At 45.5% G+C, this 16,682-nt stretch overlaps 1 protein-coding gene across 18 annotated transcripts in view; it reads left to right on the forward strand.

The window, feature by feature from the left end:
* KIF1B (kinesin family member 1B) overlaps window positions 1-16,239 on the forward strand; it is a 130,570-nt gene extending 114,331 nt beyond the window's left edge. For 10 of the 18 annotated variants that reach the window (XM_019746686.3, XM_019746689.3, XM_019746683.3 and 7 more), the window contains 11 exons: window positions 3,055-3,169; window positions 3,914-4,047; window positions 4,846-4,907; window positions 6,168-6,313; window positions 6,493-6,732; window positions 7,835-7,906; window positions 8,841-8,962; window positions 10,379-10,528; window positions 10,856-11,048; window positions 11,214-11,332; window positions 11,863-16,239. In XM_019746686.3, coding sequence (XP_019602245.2) covers window positions 3,055-3,169; window positions 3,914-4,047; window positions 4,846-4,907; window positions 6,168-6,313; window positions 6,493-6,732; window positions 7,835-7,906; window positions 8,841-8,962; window positions 10,379-10,528; window positions 10,856-11,048; window positions 11,214-11,332; window positions 11,863-11,905 — 1,396 coding nt within the window. In that variant the 3' untranslated portion in view covers window positions 11,906-16,239. Of the gene's footprint in view, window positions 1-76; window positions 104-3,054; window positions 3,170-3,913; window positions 4,048-4,845; window positions 4,908-6,167; window positions 6,314-6,492; window positions 6,733-7,834; window positions 7,907-8,840; window positions 8,963-10,378; window positions 10,529-10,855; window positions 11,049-11,213; window positions 11,333-11,862 lie in introns of all 18 variants that reach the window. The other 8 variants (XM_074334070.2, XM_074334066.2, XM_074334065.2 and 5 more) reach the window with 1 other exon arrangement.
* The last annotated feature ends 443 nt before the right edge of the window (window positions 16,240-16,682 follow it).

Consider the following 16,682-nt stretch of genomic DNA (forward strand, 5'->3'; position numbering starts at 1 on the left):
TTTTCTCTTCCACTTTTCTCTTTCTTTTTTTTTTTTTCTTGCTGCACTAACAAAAGCTTTTTCTGTGTTTTTGCAGGCTCTTTCTTGATAAGGATATTCCTAGGTATTTTCTGTTTGCTTTTTTTGCACATAAACATTCTAGTTCATCAGAATGCTTTATGTCTTACATTGCTTTGACTGCTGTTTTAATTTAGCGTTTCCCCCACGCAAGCCTGAGCAAACGTGGGGTAGAGCTAGACCCTAATTCTGCACCCAGGGTACCCTGGTTTTTCCTGATGTGTGTACAATTTCACTTAGAGCTTTTTAAATGATTTGTAGAGTTTTTTGTCATTTTCTCATTCCATTTTGTAAACTTGCCCATTTTATCCTTACGCCACTTCAGCGTTTTCCTTTCTATATCACAAAATGGAATGTGATGCCCCTCATTCCATATGGAATCTCAGGCTTTGTTTTCTGTTCTTTGTCTTTCTGTCAAAAGCTTGAAAGGTTTGTTGGACTATATGTAGCTTCGCATAATTGTTCATTTTTTCCTTTGTTTTGTCCTACCAGCTAATAGAGACCAATTTAGTTATTTGGATAACTGAGTCTGTGAGAAATGTTTGGTTTATTTTTAAATTTTTTCTCTTGTCAGGGCTGCTTGTCTCACCTATTTATTTTCTTCTTTGGAATAGAAAAAAACTGGTTCAGTGGTGAAAAAAACTGTTCCCATCTGTCTCTTTATCTGGTTTAGGGGAGGAAGAAAGTGATAACATGACAATACAGCCTAAAATATTATCTTTTTTTTTTTAGATGCGTGTGTGCATGCACACTGCCATTGGTCAGAACATTTTGAGAAATCCGTTTGAGATCATTTCCTCACCAGCATAGGAGCCCCGCAGGATAATGAGGCTCAGGATCCAGCCCTGTTTCTAACCCTAAATTATCTTGCTAGCTTGATTCAGTTGACATTTCTCACCAGTCTGGGTTGTATTTCTTGCAGCCAGTCTCAAGAATTGCTTCCTTTGGTGGGTATTCCAAAAGAATGTGCTGCAGGAATTCCCACGCGTCAAACAAAACAGAAAAAGGAAACCCCCCCGCGCCCCCATACAGGAAGATTTCAGTGGAGTCAAAAATTCTTTTGTGTTAGCCAAGTTTCTGCTTGTGAAATTTTCTTAGGTTAAGTGAAAACTTAACCTGAAAACAGAAATGGGAAGAGCCTTTCTTACACAAATTCAAAACATTTGCCTCAGTTGGAAGAGCCATAAAACCTAACTAGTGGCACTGGGACTCGCTAAGTTAAGTTTCAGATGACAGGCAGCAGTGACAGGAATTTCTGTCAAGTATCCATATTGATAAATGCCCTCCCTCCAAGAAGAGGGGTTGGTTTCACTTGAGCACAGGTGTATCCAGACCTTGTGATGCGACAGGTAGGCCCCATTCCAGGTACCTCGACAAACAGGGACACGATAAAAAGAGCTGTCTCAGGGTGACAGAGCCCTAGGGTGGCTCCTGCTGAAATAGTGGAGATCACCACCCAATACTGGAATTTGTCTTAGACCAAATTAAAGGGAAGGTTTGATCAAAACAGGGCTTTGGATACATAAAGGGTTCTCTGCTGGGCTCAGGAGCTGCAGAAGGAGTTCTTCGTCCTGGTTGCTGTTTGGGTCTCTTGGTTGTTCTCTCCATCTTAGTCTTGTTAGTTGGTCTGGTTGTCTCTATATTCCTTTGGTGTCTTGGTAAAGAATTTTCATGATCCACACATGCTGCCCCAAAAGCTAGATGTTTGAGAGAGTGTCAGGTGCTTCAAGAAGACTTAGGTCCAGAAGTAGCTACTAAGTGAAATGAGCAGGCTTCACACACTGGCACTTGGAGGATGAGGTGTGGTTAAGGAATTCTTCTAGAAGTGTTTTGTTTTCAACGGGATCGTTTCTGGCGAAAGAAGGATGACAGCGTGTTTAGAGATAAGATATGCCCGCTATTTGTCATAGGAAATCCAGAAAGATACCAGCAGCGAGGTTACCATTTGGGAAGGAGGAAGGAGGAATGTGTCGGGCAAGGAACAAGGTGTGTAAACTTTCTAGTTGCGTCAGATGAGGTGTGTTACACGTGCAGAGAGCTAGCGGTGATGGGAGAGGGAATGGTGATAGGACATCACTCTGCTGAAGTAGACGAGGTGTCTTCCCCGACACCAGTTACGGGGGCTGAGAAGGGAGACGTGGGGGGGTAGAGTTGGAGTCGGTCTGTGTCCCTGCTGTTACTCAGCACCGTGTTTCAGACAAGACGTGCGGAACTGGAAGGTTTCCTGTCAGTTGCCATGGTCTATGGTGTGTTCTATGGTCTATGGTGCTTTACCAGTAGGAAAAGGAAAACTATTAGAACAACTTAAAAAAAAACAGTTTATGGGTGTTTATTAAATCAGGCTTCTAGTGTAAACGTAAGATCGATTTCCAAATGAATTTTTTGGAAAGCTGACAGATAGTAGTTGGCTAGCTCTGCTGTTAAAAATCATTCTCTTTCACTGAAACGTCAGCTAAGCATGACTTCTTAGTTTTTTTATTTAAAACAAGCCTCTCCGTACTGTTTCCTCCATTAATCCTCCCAGACATGTTTGTGACGTTTCTGAGGCTCAGCAGAACTGGATTGAGATAGGAAGACTGCAGCTTACAAACTACTGAGTATTTGCTTCCTGTTCTCATTGACTGACGGAGAAGCATACTTAGTTTTCCTTTCTTCTTTCAGTTTCTGCCCATTCCTAGTTATCCTTTCCATCTTAATCCCTTTGGTGAGCTCACTATTTTTATGTTGACGGGCAGAAGAGAAGCAGGCTTATCCGCCTGCCCCCCCACCCCAAAAAATAGCATAGCTAAGTGCTCCTTGGTGATGGGAGGGTGGGGGCAAGAGGAAGGGGGCCTCCCTTCTCCTTCTAGGAGATAAAGGTTCTGCTCTGTTGTTAGATTGCGATACATTGGAAATGTTGGCGCAGGATCCTGTAGTGTCACTGACAGTCACAGTCCCTGGACTAAGGTGACCGCAGCTTCTCTCAGATGACTCCCTTGCCTTTCTGACTTTCTGTAGGACTTTCTACCGTTTCGAGGCCGTGTGGGACAGCTCCCTCCACAACTCCCTCCTATTGAACCGAGTGACACCATATGGGGAAAAGATTTACATGACCTTGTCGGCCTACCTAGAGGTGAGGAGACCCAGAACTTGAGTTACTACGAAGAGTCAGACCTGAGCAATGGGCAGGTTACAGCAGGAAATGGGGAAGAAAGATTCAACCGATTTTGTCCTCCTTTCTCCCTCCACATTGTTATTTATTTTATTGTACTTTGCTAACTGTCCTGATTATATTAGATTCTGTTCCTAGTCTCTGTTGAATTAAAAAGTCACATCACTTTTATTCCAGCTTTAGTAGCCTGATCACCGTTCTTCAAAGAATGTGTGATTTTAAGGAGACTTCCCCTCCTGTTTTTGTGGTGGTGAACAGAGCCTCGTAGCAGTCAGCGGCATGGACCCTGGAACCAGCCTGTCTGACTTCAGATCCCTGTGCTGCCACTTACTGCCTGCATGTCCTTGTCACAGAGACTTCATCTCTCTGTGCCTCAAGCAGGGGTAGTAATAGCACTTACTCAGAAAGCTGTTGAGATGTCATTGAAAAGGATTTAAAACAGTGCTTGGCACATAATAAAAATATGTATTAGCCATTATTACAGAAAAACACCTTGAAAACATTTTGTGAAAAATAAATGTATCTGCAAGGAACATCAGCTAATCTTGCCCACGTTATCTGCTGAGTTGCTGTTGAAATAATTGGTGGAGCTGAAACCCTCCAGCCCCCACTTCTGGAACCAGCTTCCCCAATGTCATCATGCACAGACTCTTGTCACAGATGCTCTGTCTGCATCTAACGGAGCCCCCTTCTGTCTCCTTTCAGCTGGATCATTGCATCCAGCCGGCTGTCATCACCAAGGACGTGTGCATGGTCTTCTATTCCCGGGATGCCAAGATCTCGCCGCCACGCTCTCTGCGCAGCCTCTTTGGCAGCGGCTACTCGAAGTCACCAGACTCGTAAGTTTTTGAGATAAGTTTAGTTTCCATTTGGTTTGCCCAGTACAGAATCAGCAGGGTGCTAGGTGTCCCCAGCTTGCTGTTTCAGGGTTAATTTACAACCTATAAACCCCTCTGGTACTGACACCTGGAATGCAGTGACCTGAATGTTGGCACTGAAAAAAATATTAATGGATAGATGAGTTAATGAAGGAAAATGGGTGTTATATTGTGAATACTGCCACACAGTTTTGCAGGGACTAAATTTTTAATGTCATTATTATTTTTAACAAATTACTATTGGGATTTTCCTCTTTTAAAGATTTATTCATATTTAAGATACACAAAAATATATCAAGAATAATACAGTGAATACTTCTGCATCACCACCCAACATATGTATTACTAATATGACAGAAGGTTCAGTACCCCTTCCTAATCACGCTCCCCAGATTTTGGTATTTGTCATTTCATTTTAGTCAGACTTTCCCCCCCCCCCCCATGTCTTCTCTCTTGCAGTAAAAAAATGCAAATGTTTAAGTTTTGTATTTGTACTATAAACTGTCCAGTTTTTCATTCAATTTTATTCATCCTGTTGAAATAAGAATGTTCAAAATACTGAAATGAGAACAGACTCCTTGTAGGAAAAAAATATATTTCTTAAGTTCAGAATAGGAGAAGAAGTAAGATAGTTATATAATATCTGAGAATAAGTTGCAGTCTCTGCAGAGGAGACAGTGTTTTAAGTAGACAGAATTGTGATTTGTCCTGTTTTTGTACTGTTAGTAATTAAGCAATTGTTTGTTTTGACCCAAATAGCAATCGAGTCACTGGAATTTATGAACTCAGTTTATGCAAAATGGCAGATACAGGTAGTCCAGGTAAGCTCTTACGGCTCGGGAAGGTGAGAGTTAGCTGTCGTTGCATATGTTTGGAGTATTATTATGTCAAAAATCTATCCTATCCATGTAGGATCGATATAACATTTTTTAGAAACCAGGCATATTATCCAAGCCAGGTTTTTGGTGGTGGGAATTATCTTCTTCTGAGTTGCAACACTTTTCGGTTTAAGACGTGCAATACAGTTGTAAAAACTTCATCGAACAAAAAATGTTACTGGACTGTGGAATATTATGAAAAATTCGAGTGTGTTAGAATGAATTTGGCTTGGAGAACTTCATAACCATTTCTTTCTCCACCTTAGCCCCAAAGATAACCTGGCAGTCTAACTTTACAGTTGCTGTCAAACTAGAATTTGAAATTCCTATGCTCTAGAAAGACAAGTTATGAAGTTGAACTTGTTCTGTGGCCTTTTTGATGTCTCTTTGGGCTTCTGTTGTTCCTCCAACTCGGCCTTAAGCAGCACTTTGCATTTTTATGTTTGTAAACTTGACCATGGACAAAAGTCAGAGATGTTTTATGTTTTGTGTGTGTTTTTTTTTTTTTTTTTTTGCTCGTTTATTCTGTTCTGTAGATTCCACATATAAAAAGTCAGGGTTTTAAAAAAATATTTGATTAACGTGAGTTTGAATCATTTTGGAGAGCATATATGGAAAGAGGTCAGGGCTCACAGGTAAGATTTAGATTTGAAAAACAAGACTGAGTGTGAATTTAAGTCTGAATAGCAACTATTTATAGTGTCCAGATAGTTCCTTGAGGATTTAAAAAAATTAACATAAATGTATTTTCTATGTAAAAACGTATAACATTTAAAACATGTAATGGGAAACGATAGTGCCATCTGCCATCTACCTACCATTCTATCTGAACTGCTAAAATATGTGTAGTAGGTGCATGTATGTAGTCCCTTCCACTTTTTCATACGGATGTATTTTTACATATTTGGAACCATAGTATACAGCCTATTTAATCTCCTCTGCATTTTCACTTGACATAATAACTGGCATTTTCTTAAGTTGCATTGCAGTCTTCATAATTATCTAAGAATATGAAACTCGGTTTTAAAGTAGTCCAGAGAATTGCTTTGGGGAAAAGGATGAATAGTTATTAATTAACAAAACCCAAGTATCTTGAGCCCAAACTCGCTTAGTTTGCCTTATATTTGAATTATTGATTCATTCTGAGGTAAAATTGGAATCGGATTGTTCTCTCAATAGAACAATTGCTTCCTCTTGTCTCAGGCATGCAGAGGAGGAGAAGGAAAATCTTGGACACATCAGTGGCGTATGTGCGGGGAGAAGAGAACTTGGCCGGCTGGCGGCCCCGCGGCGACAGCCTCATCCTTGAGCACCAGTGGGAATTAGAGAAGCTGGAGCTCCTCCACGAGGTACCCAGGGCAGGCGGTGCTCAGACCAATTCTTGGGCAAGATTCCTAAGTATTAGCCATCCGCTCTGCCTTCTCTGTGTGACCCTGGCTTTGCACTTGTCCATCATGAGGAGGCTTGATACTTCCTAAAATCATCGTGAGCTTTGTGTTTGCTGAGGCAATGGTGTTGATCTTTTTAGGTGGAGAAAACGCGCCACTTCCTGCTGCTGCGTGAGCGACTTGGTGACAGCATCCCCAAATCCCTGAGCGACTCGTTGTCCCCCAGCCTGAGCAGTGGGACCCTCAGCACCTCTACCAGCATCTCCTCTCAGATCTCAACCACCACCTTTGAAAGTGCCATCACACCCAGTGAGAGCAGTGGCTATGACTCCACGGACATTGAAAGTCTGGTGGACCGAGAGAAAGAGCTGGCCACCAAGGTGCGAACCCCTTCCCTTTGCTCAGCCTTTGCCCAGCGAGCCTGTGAGTTAGTTGGTCAGTTTTTGAATTCTAATCTTCCTCTTTCTTTGAGGGCCTCTGTGTGAAGGCCTGCGCTAACACTGTGACTACAGAAATAAGTAAGACTTGATTTCTCCCCTTAATCAGCTTCCAGGCAAGTGGGTGACAAGCACATTGTAGAGGTGTGTGTCTAGAGCGCTGTGGGGCCAGGGGGAACCTGCCCCAGAGGGTCCTGCACAGCAGGAGCCAGCGCTGTCCTGCGTGATCAGTGTTAGCGAATCATGGGAGAGGGGCAGGAGATGGAGTTAGAGAGGTGGGCGGGCCCCATCGGGAAGGGTCTGCGTGCTGTACTGAGTTTCGAGTGTCCTGGGAGTGGTGTGGACTTGCTTTCAACAAGTATTTATGTTTTAGAAGACTTCTCTGGAAGAGGTAAAGAGGATGTGTTTGTGGTGAAGAGATAGACTAGAGGCAGAAAGAACTCTACTGCAATCATCAGATGAGAAATGATGAAGGTTTTTAGCTAAGGCAGGGGTGTGTGGGATGAAGAGGAAAGGGAAGCACGGAAGGCACATTTAGGAGGAGAATCAGTGCTCCTTGTTGCCCGGGTGTGGTGGGGGAGGGCAGGGGGGTCACTGGAGAGGGCTCCCAGACATCGATCGGTGTCTGGTCAGTTGGCTAACAATGAAATACAGAAATGAGAGGGATTTTGTGTCTGTTTTGTTTCAGTAATCGAATGGTCTTCTTGATTTAGGAAAATGTGTCCATCTAGAAGTCTCCATGCTTTTTTGTGCCCGGGCGAATTAAGAATGAAAGGGATGCTATTGCATTCTTAAGCACTTCTAAACTGTGGTGCTTGCAGTATTCACTTCTGCAGATTTGAGAATAGCTTTTTTATCCACTTAATTTTACTTCTTTATTAGGCATATACCAGGCTTTCCTTGCTATATATATATATATGCTAAGTTAATTTCTAGAGCTGTTGGGTAGCATTCAAGCTCCACTGCGGGTCCTTCCTGCCTGGCACCCAGGGGTCTAGGGCTTCATTTGACCATCGGAACTCACGCCACCTCCTCTCTTCCCCAGTGCCTGCAACTTCTCACCCACACGTTCAACCGAGAATTCAGCCAGGTGCACGGCAGCATCAGTGACTGCAAGGTACGCAGCTCGGCTTTCCTGTCCCCAAGCTTTTGGTGGCTTGAGATGGGTGTGGTGTGGTATTTGAGGATAGATGACGGATCTGCTCTTGTGTTTAATTTTTCTGAGTCAGGACACTGACTTCTGAAGATGAAAGTATTTCTCCTTGTGTCTTAGTGATTATCAGATGGGAACTATTTGGGCTTTTCCCTGAATCCCTTGAATAAAATTCTGTAGAGGGTGATATGTTACTGTGTGACGGGGCACAGGAAGTCCTGAGGTTCTTGGTGGCATAAAATTCTGTTGCTTTCCACAAAGAGTGAGGCGTACACTTTAAAGAAGCCCTGTATCGTTCACTCTGTGCTGGTCATCTTGTCTTTTTCGCGCTTCCTTAAGACTCTCGAAGCTCATTCCTGCCTCGGGGTCTTTGTCCCCTTGCTGTTCCTGGAATAGTCTTCTTCTGGATGTTCCCATGATTGGCTCCCTTATCTGTTTCATTTTTCTGTTCAAATATTGCCTCCTTAACCACCTGTGGAAAGCCAGCAGCTCCCTGAAACTTTCTAACGCCTGCTTCGTTGTTTACTGTAGCACTTAACTACTACCTGGCACTTCTTAATGTGTTTGCTGACGGGTTTCGTGTCTGCCTGTGCCACTTAGAATGTAAGCTCCTGGAGGGCAAGGCCTCTGGCATATTCTTAGAACAGTGCCTGTTGTTCTGAGTGCTCAGCCCATGTAGACAGGGCAGCAGCAGTATAAAAAGCCAGCCTGCCTCTTTTGTAAATGTCTTGATTCCTAATGTGACACTCTGGCTGTAAAATACTTGTAAAGCTTGTTTCTTGAATCACCTGAAGCAGAAGGTTTATGAAAGTGAAGTCACACTGGTTGTCAAAGCTGCTTATTGCCGAGGTAGTTTTTTCCCTCTGACCCTTGCTTGCTCTGTTCTGTTGGTCTCCAGTTGTCTGATATCTCTCCAATTGGACGGGATCCGTCCGTGTCCAGCTTCAGCAGCGCCACCCTCACTCCGTCCTCCACCTGCCCCTCTCTGGTAGATTCCAGGAGCAACTCTGTGGATCAGAAGTAAGTACCCAGATTTCACTGAGAAAAGCTGATGTAAGAATGAGGGACATGCCAGCCTTGTTCTACCTCAGTGGTTCTCTGCTGCGGGCAGCACATCCCCCAGGCAGCATTCAGGAACGTGCGGGGGCCTTTTCTAGACATCACAAGGACGGGGGAGATGCTGCCGACCCTTTAACATCCTGTTTCCTCACTTCCTGCATCACATCATTGACTCCTCTTCTTAAACCCTTTCTGTTCGTCTGTCCTTTCATTCCCACACTGCTTGTCTCCCCAGTCATATCAGATGTAGAAGCCCCATCTTGGGAAAAATATTTTGAAACTACTTTGGAAAACAATATTTTGTGACACAACAAAATATAGAGGTAAGAATAATAGAGACAGATTTAGCCTAGATTCCATGAATTTCTCACGACAGTCACTTCTTTGCAGTGCACCATCCAACTCCTTTGCCCTGTCTTCATTCATTATGCTCATGTCAGAACTTCCTTAGTCATCACCCAGCTGTCTATCTTAATGTACCCACCCTGACACAATTGAATATGGCTGGGGAAAAATAACACGACCAGGTAATTTAATTAAATCTAGGATGCCATCAACTGTAAGACATTATTTTATGAGCCACTAAGAAAAAAAAAGCACTGCCAACTAAAATGTGACATACCATCAATTGTAAGAGGCATCCCAATTCAAGAAATAATAAGGTATTTTAAAAAAAATGGTATCTTTAGAATTGGTGGAATACAGTTAATTAGGCTAAGCAACTCTACGGAGCTACAGAGCATAGGACTGATATCTCTCATAACAGTCCTGGCCTGGTCCAGGGCAGTAGTGGCTCTGTGCCACTCGGTCATTCAGGAACCCAGGTTCTTTCCATTTGTTGGCTTTCTCTGCCAGTCCCTGGAGGCAGTGGTTCTCAGACTTTAGTGTGTGTCACCTGGGAGGTGTTTAAACCACGAATGGCTGAAACCCACCCAGCGTTTCTGATTCTGTAGGTCTGGGTTGGAGCCTCAGAATGTGAATTTCTAGCAAGTTTCCAGGTACAGCTGATGCTGCCGGTGAGAGGACCACACTTCGAGAGCCACTGCCCTAGGTGTGACCTTGGGACTAAATAGAAACATAACGGAATGGAGTTCCTATTCCAGATACTTGTGTTCAGGGGGCTTCAGAGCAGGAGGAGGGACTGAGTGACGGGCTCATCAATGATCACTTTCCTTTTGTAACCTCTGAAGGGTGACACCCGTTGAATTGGAATTGACTTTCTGGCACCAGCTTGCCTTCTCAGCCAAGCTCTCTGAACTGATGTTTGCAAGGCGCCTGGTGGTCAGGGAGAGGCATGTTCCTCCTGGTGAGGCGGTCGTGACGTGATGCCCTGACCTTCCAGTAGCTCTTGTTACCCCTAACTTCTCTCTTTTAAAGGACCCCAGAAGCCAATTCCCGGGCCTCTAGTCCCTGCCAAGAATTTGAACAGTTTCAGATTATCCCACCTGTGGAAACATCCTATTTGGCCCGAGCGGGAAAAAATGAATTTCTCAATCTTGTTCCAGATATTGAAGAAATTAGACCAGGGTGAGTACTGCATTTCATGCTGTGCGTATAAAAGAAATCAGCTCCTGTCCGCGCGGTCCTTGTCACCGTCCTGTGCAGAGGGTCCTGGGGGAAGGAGCGGGCGGGTTTCTGCTCCAACTCAGTCCATTCCCCCACCCGGCCTGCACGTGCGGTGCGGCGTGCCCTGCTCTGTTACTTGGGCAGGTGAGGCTCTAGGCTGGAGAGATCCTTTGCCTGTTTTGCTCACACCGGGGACTTGGCCTGGAGGAGACATGTTTTGATGGTTCCCAGCTCATGATCACTTTCTTGGTGTGAGAAACAAACCCCTCTTGTACTGTCCTGTTTTAGCTCCGTGGTTTCTAAGAAAGGATACCTGCATTTCAAGGAGCCACTTTCCAGCAACTGGGCTAAGCATTTTGTTGTGGTCCGTCGCCCGTATGTCCTCATCTATAACAGTGACAAGGACCCGGTGGAGCGCGGCATCATGAACCTGTCCACAGCGCAGGTGGAGTTCAGCGAGGACCAGCAGGCTATGGTGAAGGTCAGTCCTGCCCTCGGCTTGGCATGGCCACGCACGCCGTCTCCTGCCCGTCTGGTCTCTGAACCTTCCTTCAGGGTGCAGTGCTGTGCGCCCTAGGAGTGGGGCGGGCTGGTCCCCGCTGCTCTTCGCCATCATGCCACTGTCATCTCCCTGTGTCTCTTTCAGATGTCTAACACCTTTGCTGTCTGCACAAAGCACCGGGGGGTCCTCTTGCAGGCTCTCAATGACAAAGACATGAACGACTGGTTATATGCCTTTAACCCACTCCTTGCGGGCACAATACGGTAAGAAGCTGCCCCTGGTTTGGCTTTCCTTCCTGTTCCTTGGCTTGGGGTTCCAGGGACATCAACATAAACAGGGAAGGAGGTCTTGTTCCAAACAGGTTGGAAGTAGGACAGGAGCGTAAGTGGTTGTAGGGTGGTGATGAGGCCTCTACTTCTCACGGTTTCATCTGGTGTCCTGAGCAGCTACGGGGACTCTGGTCACATTTGCACCAATTGGTCTTCTGCTTTGACTTTTCATTCTCGAGGGGTCTGCAGCTGAGGTCTATGGGGCTGAGTAAAGAGGACACTGTGAGAACCTTAATGGTCTGCTGTTACTCAGCCCTGTGATCCAGCCTCAAATCCTATGAGGGGCTTGTGTCCCAGGACCCCTAGTGGGGAAGCCCACAGCCCAGCCTTTTGTTCAGGGAGCCTAGAGACCTGGGCCTGCAGTCAGCTTAGGACGAAGTCCCAGGATGGAAGCACTGAGGACGGTGGCCTGCGCGGGAGGAGCCTGGCCCCGTTTTCTAATCCCGCCTCTCCATGTCCCCCAGGTCGAAGCTCTCCCGCAGATGCCCGAGCCAAGCGAAGTACTGATTGCGCTGGGTGCCTGCACTCGCCTTCCGGAGATAAAGAAAGTGTTACCTCTCATGCCCCTTGGTGGTTCTTGGCGGTTGCTCGTGTCTGTAATCCTGTGGCTTAGCTCCTTTCCCTCCTTGTCCAGTACCGTTTCCAGCGCCCGCCCCCATCTCCATCGCTCTGTGCTCTTTTTCTTTTTTCCTGTGCTAAGAATCCTGTTAGTAGCATGTGGCCTCACAAAAGGGGAAAAAAAACAAAAAAAACAAAAACCCAGAGGGGATCCAGTGAATCTCCAAGTTATTTTTTGGTGTATTTTGGCTTCCTTTTGTATGATAGGTCCCCATTCTGACCACCTCTGATGTCTGTACTGCTGTCTCTGGATATCTTTGTCTTTTTGTCAAGACAACATAGTACTTTTTTTCTTTTCTCTATTTGTGATACCACTTTAATTTTTCTTGGGTGGCTTAGAGACAAAAGGAGAAGACATCTGGCTTTTTTAGACCCTGAGAGGACAAAACTTACCCTTTTCCCTTCTGTCACTCTTTTCCATCATTAATCCCTGCATTTTCCATTCAGGGAAAAGGTTGTGGCGAGCTTAGAAATGGGACAGGTATAGTCTCTGAAACTGGGGCTGATTTAGAACATTGTGAAGCAGTTTTCATGCAGTGGAAGAGGACAGGCCCTTTTAGCAGGCCTGACACTGTGACCTGGGAAGAGGGGAAGAACCAGGGATACTGCTGGCGGCTTTCCAGGGACCACGGAATCTGGTGCTGGGCCTGATGCTGGGCCTGGTGCTGGGCCTGGTTGGGCCTGGTGGTGGGCCGGGAAGGCCCCTGATCAGAGGATGTTTGTAGCTGCTCACAGCAGGATTCCTGCCAACCTTCTTTCCCAGTTGGGAGGAGCCTCTTGTTAGAGGTTCAGTTTGTACTTAGTGCCATGTCGTACACAGATGTCCCACGAGGGGGCAGTGTTTTGCTTTCTGATGAGGAACTTGATGGTCATTGCCCTTACGATTATGGTAACGCTGAGTGATGACCTTGTGATTGTTGTAGCTCCCTTTGATCCAAGAAATAGAGCTTTCAGCGATAGACTTGGGAGTCTCCTGTGAATCTGGTGGTCACTTTCGGTAATCCTTGTCAAATTGAAAATACTTTCAATGATGCCTGTCCCCCTGTTCTCATAAATAAGAAAACATGGCAGGCTTTGTTTCTGGATCCCAAGATTAAAACCAGCCCCCTCCCACCACTAAAAACAAAGCAGAGAATATCTGGGGGCAGAGAAGAGGGTCCTCCTGAGCCCTGGCCTCAGTGCTTTGTTGCTTGCATCCGAGTGGCCTTTCCTTGGGTGTGGAAACACTGCCAGAGGAGAAAGGGGAAGCTCATTGTTGCTCGTCTCCTCTGACAGAACAGGGTCAGCTGCTTCCAGAGGCCATCGTGGAAGAGAACTCTTTTTCTCTCAGCTGCCAGTAAACTTTACAAGAATAACCTGGAGGAAAGGTTACTTGAGTGGCTTTGCCAGTTGTCTTCCCTTGCTCAAACCTCTCTGACCATCCGTCAGGCATTCAGGAAGGTCTCGCTTTGTGGAGACAGGGCTCTCGGCCTGGAGATTGCTGACCCTTAGGGGCTGGGAGACTGGATGACTTTCTTCGGGCAGCAAAGGACACGGCCGTGCACCCTGCATGGTGGGTACGGAGAAGGCTCATCATCAGACAGGCCCTTACGTCTGATCCCTGTGCGGGCTCCTCTCTGAGAAAAGGGCCCCGCTTCACTCAGTATTTTGAAGCGCAAAGAGAAGGAAAAGTGAGTCATGGAGAGCTTAAGAAAAGAAAGGCTAGAAATCACAGGCTGTGATCTCACCTGAGAAGTGATCAGTAAAAAACGCTAGTACATTTTTTTTAACTTTCTTCTTCTCCTTAAAACACAGGTCACTAACTGTAACATTACTGATTTTCTAAGCGATATGTGAGGTCTCTAATGTGGTTCGAGGTGTCTTCGTTGTCTGATGGACACTACATGCCCTCTGGTGTATACTCAATTCTAGGATCCGTCGGGGCTTAGAGACAGCTTCCTGGACCGGAATTAAATCCAATTTCAGGGAAGTGAAAATGAAATTTGAAGGTTACATTTAGAATTAAATCATGGATGCTGCTGCTGCTGTTACAAAGTCTGGTGGAAGGGTCCACGTCTGTGATACAGGGAGGTGGGGACGCCTGAGGGAGAGGAAATCATCTGGTACACTGAAATGACTTTTGTTTTTCCTTCTAACTCAAACACCACTTGCTTGGAAAGTCTTTGCTTTGAAGGTGTCAGACATTAGAACAGGCTGACCTGGACTGTTGGCAACACGCCCCGGTAAGAAGGCCTCGTGAGGAAGCAGGGGTCTCGGGCAGGCGTGCTTTCTCCCATCTGAGGGGCCTCTGCTGTGACTGATAGGTACAGAGGGCCCTTTTGGGACCCCCTCTTTCTCTAGGGTCCCATCTTCAGGTTGGAGGTTGGAACAGTTTCAAGGTTGACGTTCCCTCTCTGGACAGGTTCACTCCCATTTTGAAGCTCTGACAGAGGATTTATGATGGGAACTATTTGTGAGGCGTTAGCTGACGCCATTGTGGCAGGAAGGTTGGGGAATGAACTTCAGCTTTAAGGAAACCACCTTTTGAGGGGTTGTTTATTTTTTTCTAAAGCACTCTCTTAAGCAAGCAAAACAAGATAAAAGGCAAGAAAGGAAACTCGTGCACGAATTAAGGAGAAGTGAGTGCTGTTTTAATCATCTCCTCCCCTCCTTCCCCTATCCTCCATTCTCCTGCCAAAGCAAAGTATGGCCTCTCAGCCCACAGCAGTGCTCACCCGCTCCCTGCCCCTGCCCCTGCGCCTGCCTGGGAGTCGGTCAGCTCTCAGGCCGGGCTGTGTGGGGCCAGCCAGCCCCTGCACACCGCCAGGATCGGGGAAGGGCTGCTTCTGGCAGCTGGGTGGGCACATGAATTCCAGCACATTGTTAGAACGTGGTGACGGTGAGGGAAACCACTGTTATTTTGTATATATTTTTTTTCCCCTTCAGCTCTGGAGCGTTTATATAGATACTCATATCTTTGATGGATTTCTCCCCACTCTTAAGATGAAGGAATTAAATCATTGGTAAAGGTGTTCTGAGATCTAAAAATGACTTCTCCTGGCACATATTTCAAAGCAAAGACTTTGTTGCCTGCTGCTTGTTCTCTAATTTACAGGGATATTTAATTTTGTAAGGTAGTTGTATATTTATACAGGTGTAATTAATTGCACATTGGACTGGAAAAGAAAGGATGACCGAGCATGTGGCACCCATGGGCGCTCGGCATTCCCTCAAGCTGTGTTCCACTCGGGTTCTCCTGGACAGAATCAGGGCTTGTTCGTTCGTTCGTTTGACTCGGGTCCTTCGTTTTTCCTTCTGGTTCCCTTTTTCAAATGTGATTGTTAACCTGCTCCTTAAAAAGAATTCTAATTCTGCTGCTGCTCTCAGAAGGTGTGCTGAATGTATTTTAAATAGGACTCTAACTCGTGTGCATTGCAGCCGCCCACCGGCCAGCAAGTTACTCACCCGTGTGTGGGCAAACCCTGACTGTCGGAGCTGGGAAGGTATTGATGTGTTTGTTTCCTTAGCAAATTGCAATGTCAGCTGAGAGATTATCTGCTTTCGTTGTTCAAAAGGCCATTTATGAAATTCGTATTTGAGCCCCACAAAATCTTGGGAAAGCCTCCGGTCGTTGAAAGGAAGAAATTAGAGTTGATGCAAATTTCATGTTAAAAATTCACAGCTCCATAGCTGTGCTCAGATGGAAAGTCTGAGTGGTGGTTGGTCTCCTGCCAAACCCTGGCTGTTTTGTGGTGTTTTCATGTCTTCGAGTTCATTTTTTTCATGCTACATATTCTGGCATCAGTTCGCCTGAGGATTCCATCAGCCTTCTCACGTTGAAGGCGTCGTCTCAGACTTTGTGGCTCTAAAGTACTTGTCCGTTGAGATTTCAAGTCTCCTGTCACCATCCTCGTGCACTACAACAAAACCCGTGAAGCATAAGTGGCCTTTTTGAACCAAGACTTTGCAAACTGATCTCTCCCCAGTGAAGGAGTTGAGCACATTAGCAACAATGTACATTATTAATTTCAGATTTTCATTTTCATGTTTTATTATGTAAATATCTGATGTTTGGAGCTTGAGTATACAGAATGTAAATATAGTTCTCGTATTTGTACTAATTCTGGTTCTTTTGCTGTATAGCCTTAGATGTGCAATGCAGACATTATCTAACTGTGTATGGTAACCTTGCATCACGAAACTATTAGTGAACGAGGTAAAATAATAAAGGTACAACCAGTCCATAGTAGGCTCGACGTGTATTTATTCTGGCAGCTTCTGAAAGGTATTTACGGAGATTTTTCTTGACTTGGGGATATACTACTTTTCTGGGACAAAAGTCTCCGACTCCGACCTACATGTTCCTTTCTGATCATTGAGAACGGGAGTTGTGGGTAATCAGGAAAGCTCTCTCTGTGCAAGTACGTTCCTCCCAAGTACGGCAGTGGCTATTTTAGGTAGAAGATTCTTTTTTCTCCCAAAGCCTCTCTTTATATACCTGCCAGTGATTCTGTAGTGGTGGGGCTGTTTTGGGGGGCGAGGGGTGAGAGTTCCACCATGTCAGCTTAATTTATCAAGTTCCTGTTGTGAGCAGGGCATGAGCCGGACCACTGTCCTGGGTGTTTGGGAGAAACAAGAAGGGAGGAAAAGGCAACATTCAGGCAAAAAGGGATGATTCATTCAGCAT

Source organism: Rhinolophus sinicus, chromosome 14, assembly GCF_057876585.1.
Source record: "Rhinolophus sinicus isolate RSI-liver-muscle chromosome 14, RSI-T2T, whole genome shotgun sequence".
NCBI classification, from domain to species: Eukaryota; Metazoa; Chordata; class Mammalia; order Chiroptera; family Rhinolophidae; genus Rhinolophus; species Rhinolophus sinicus.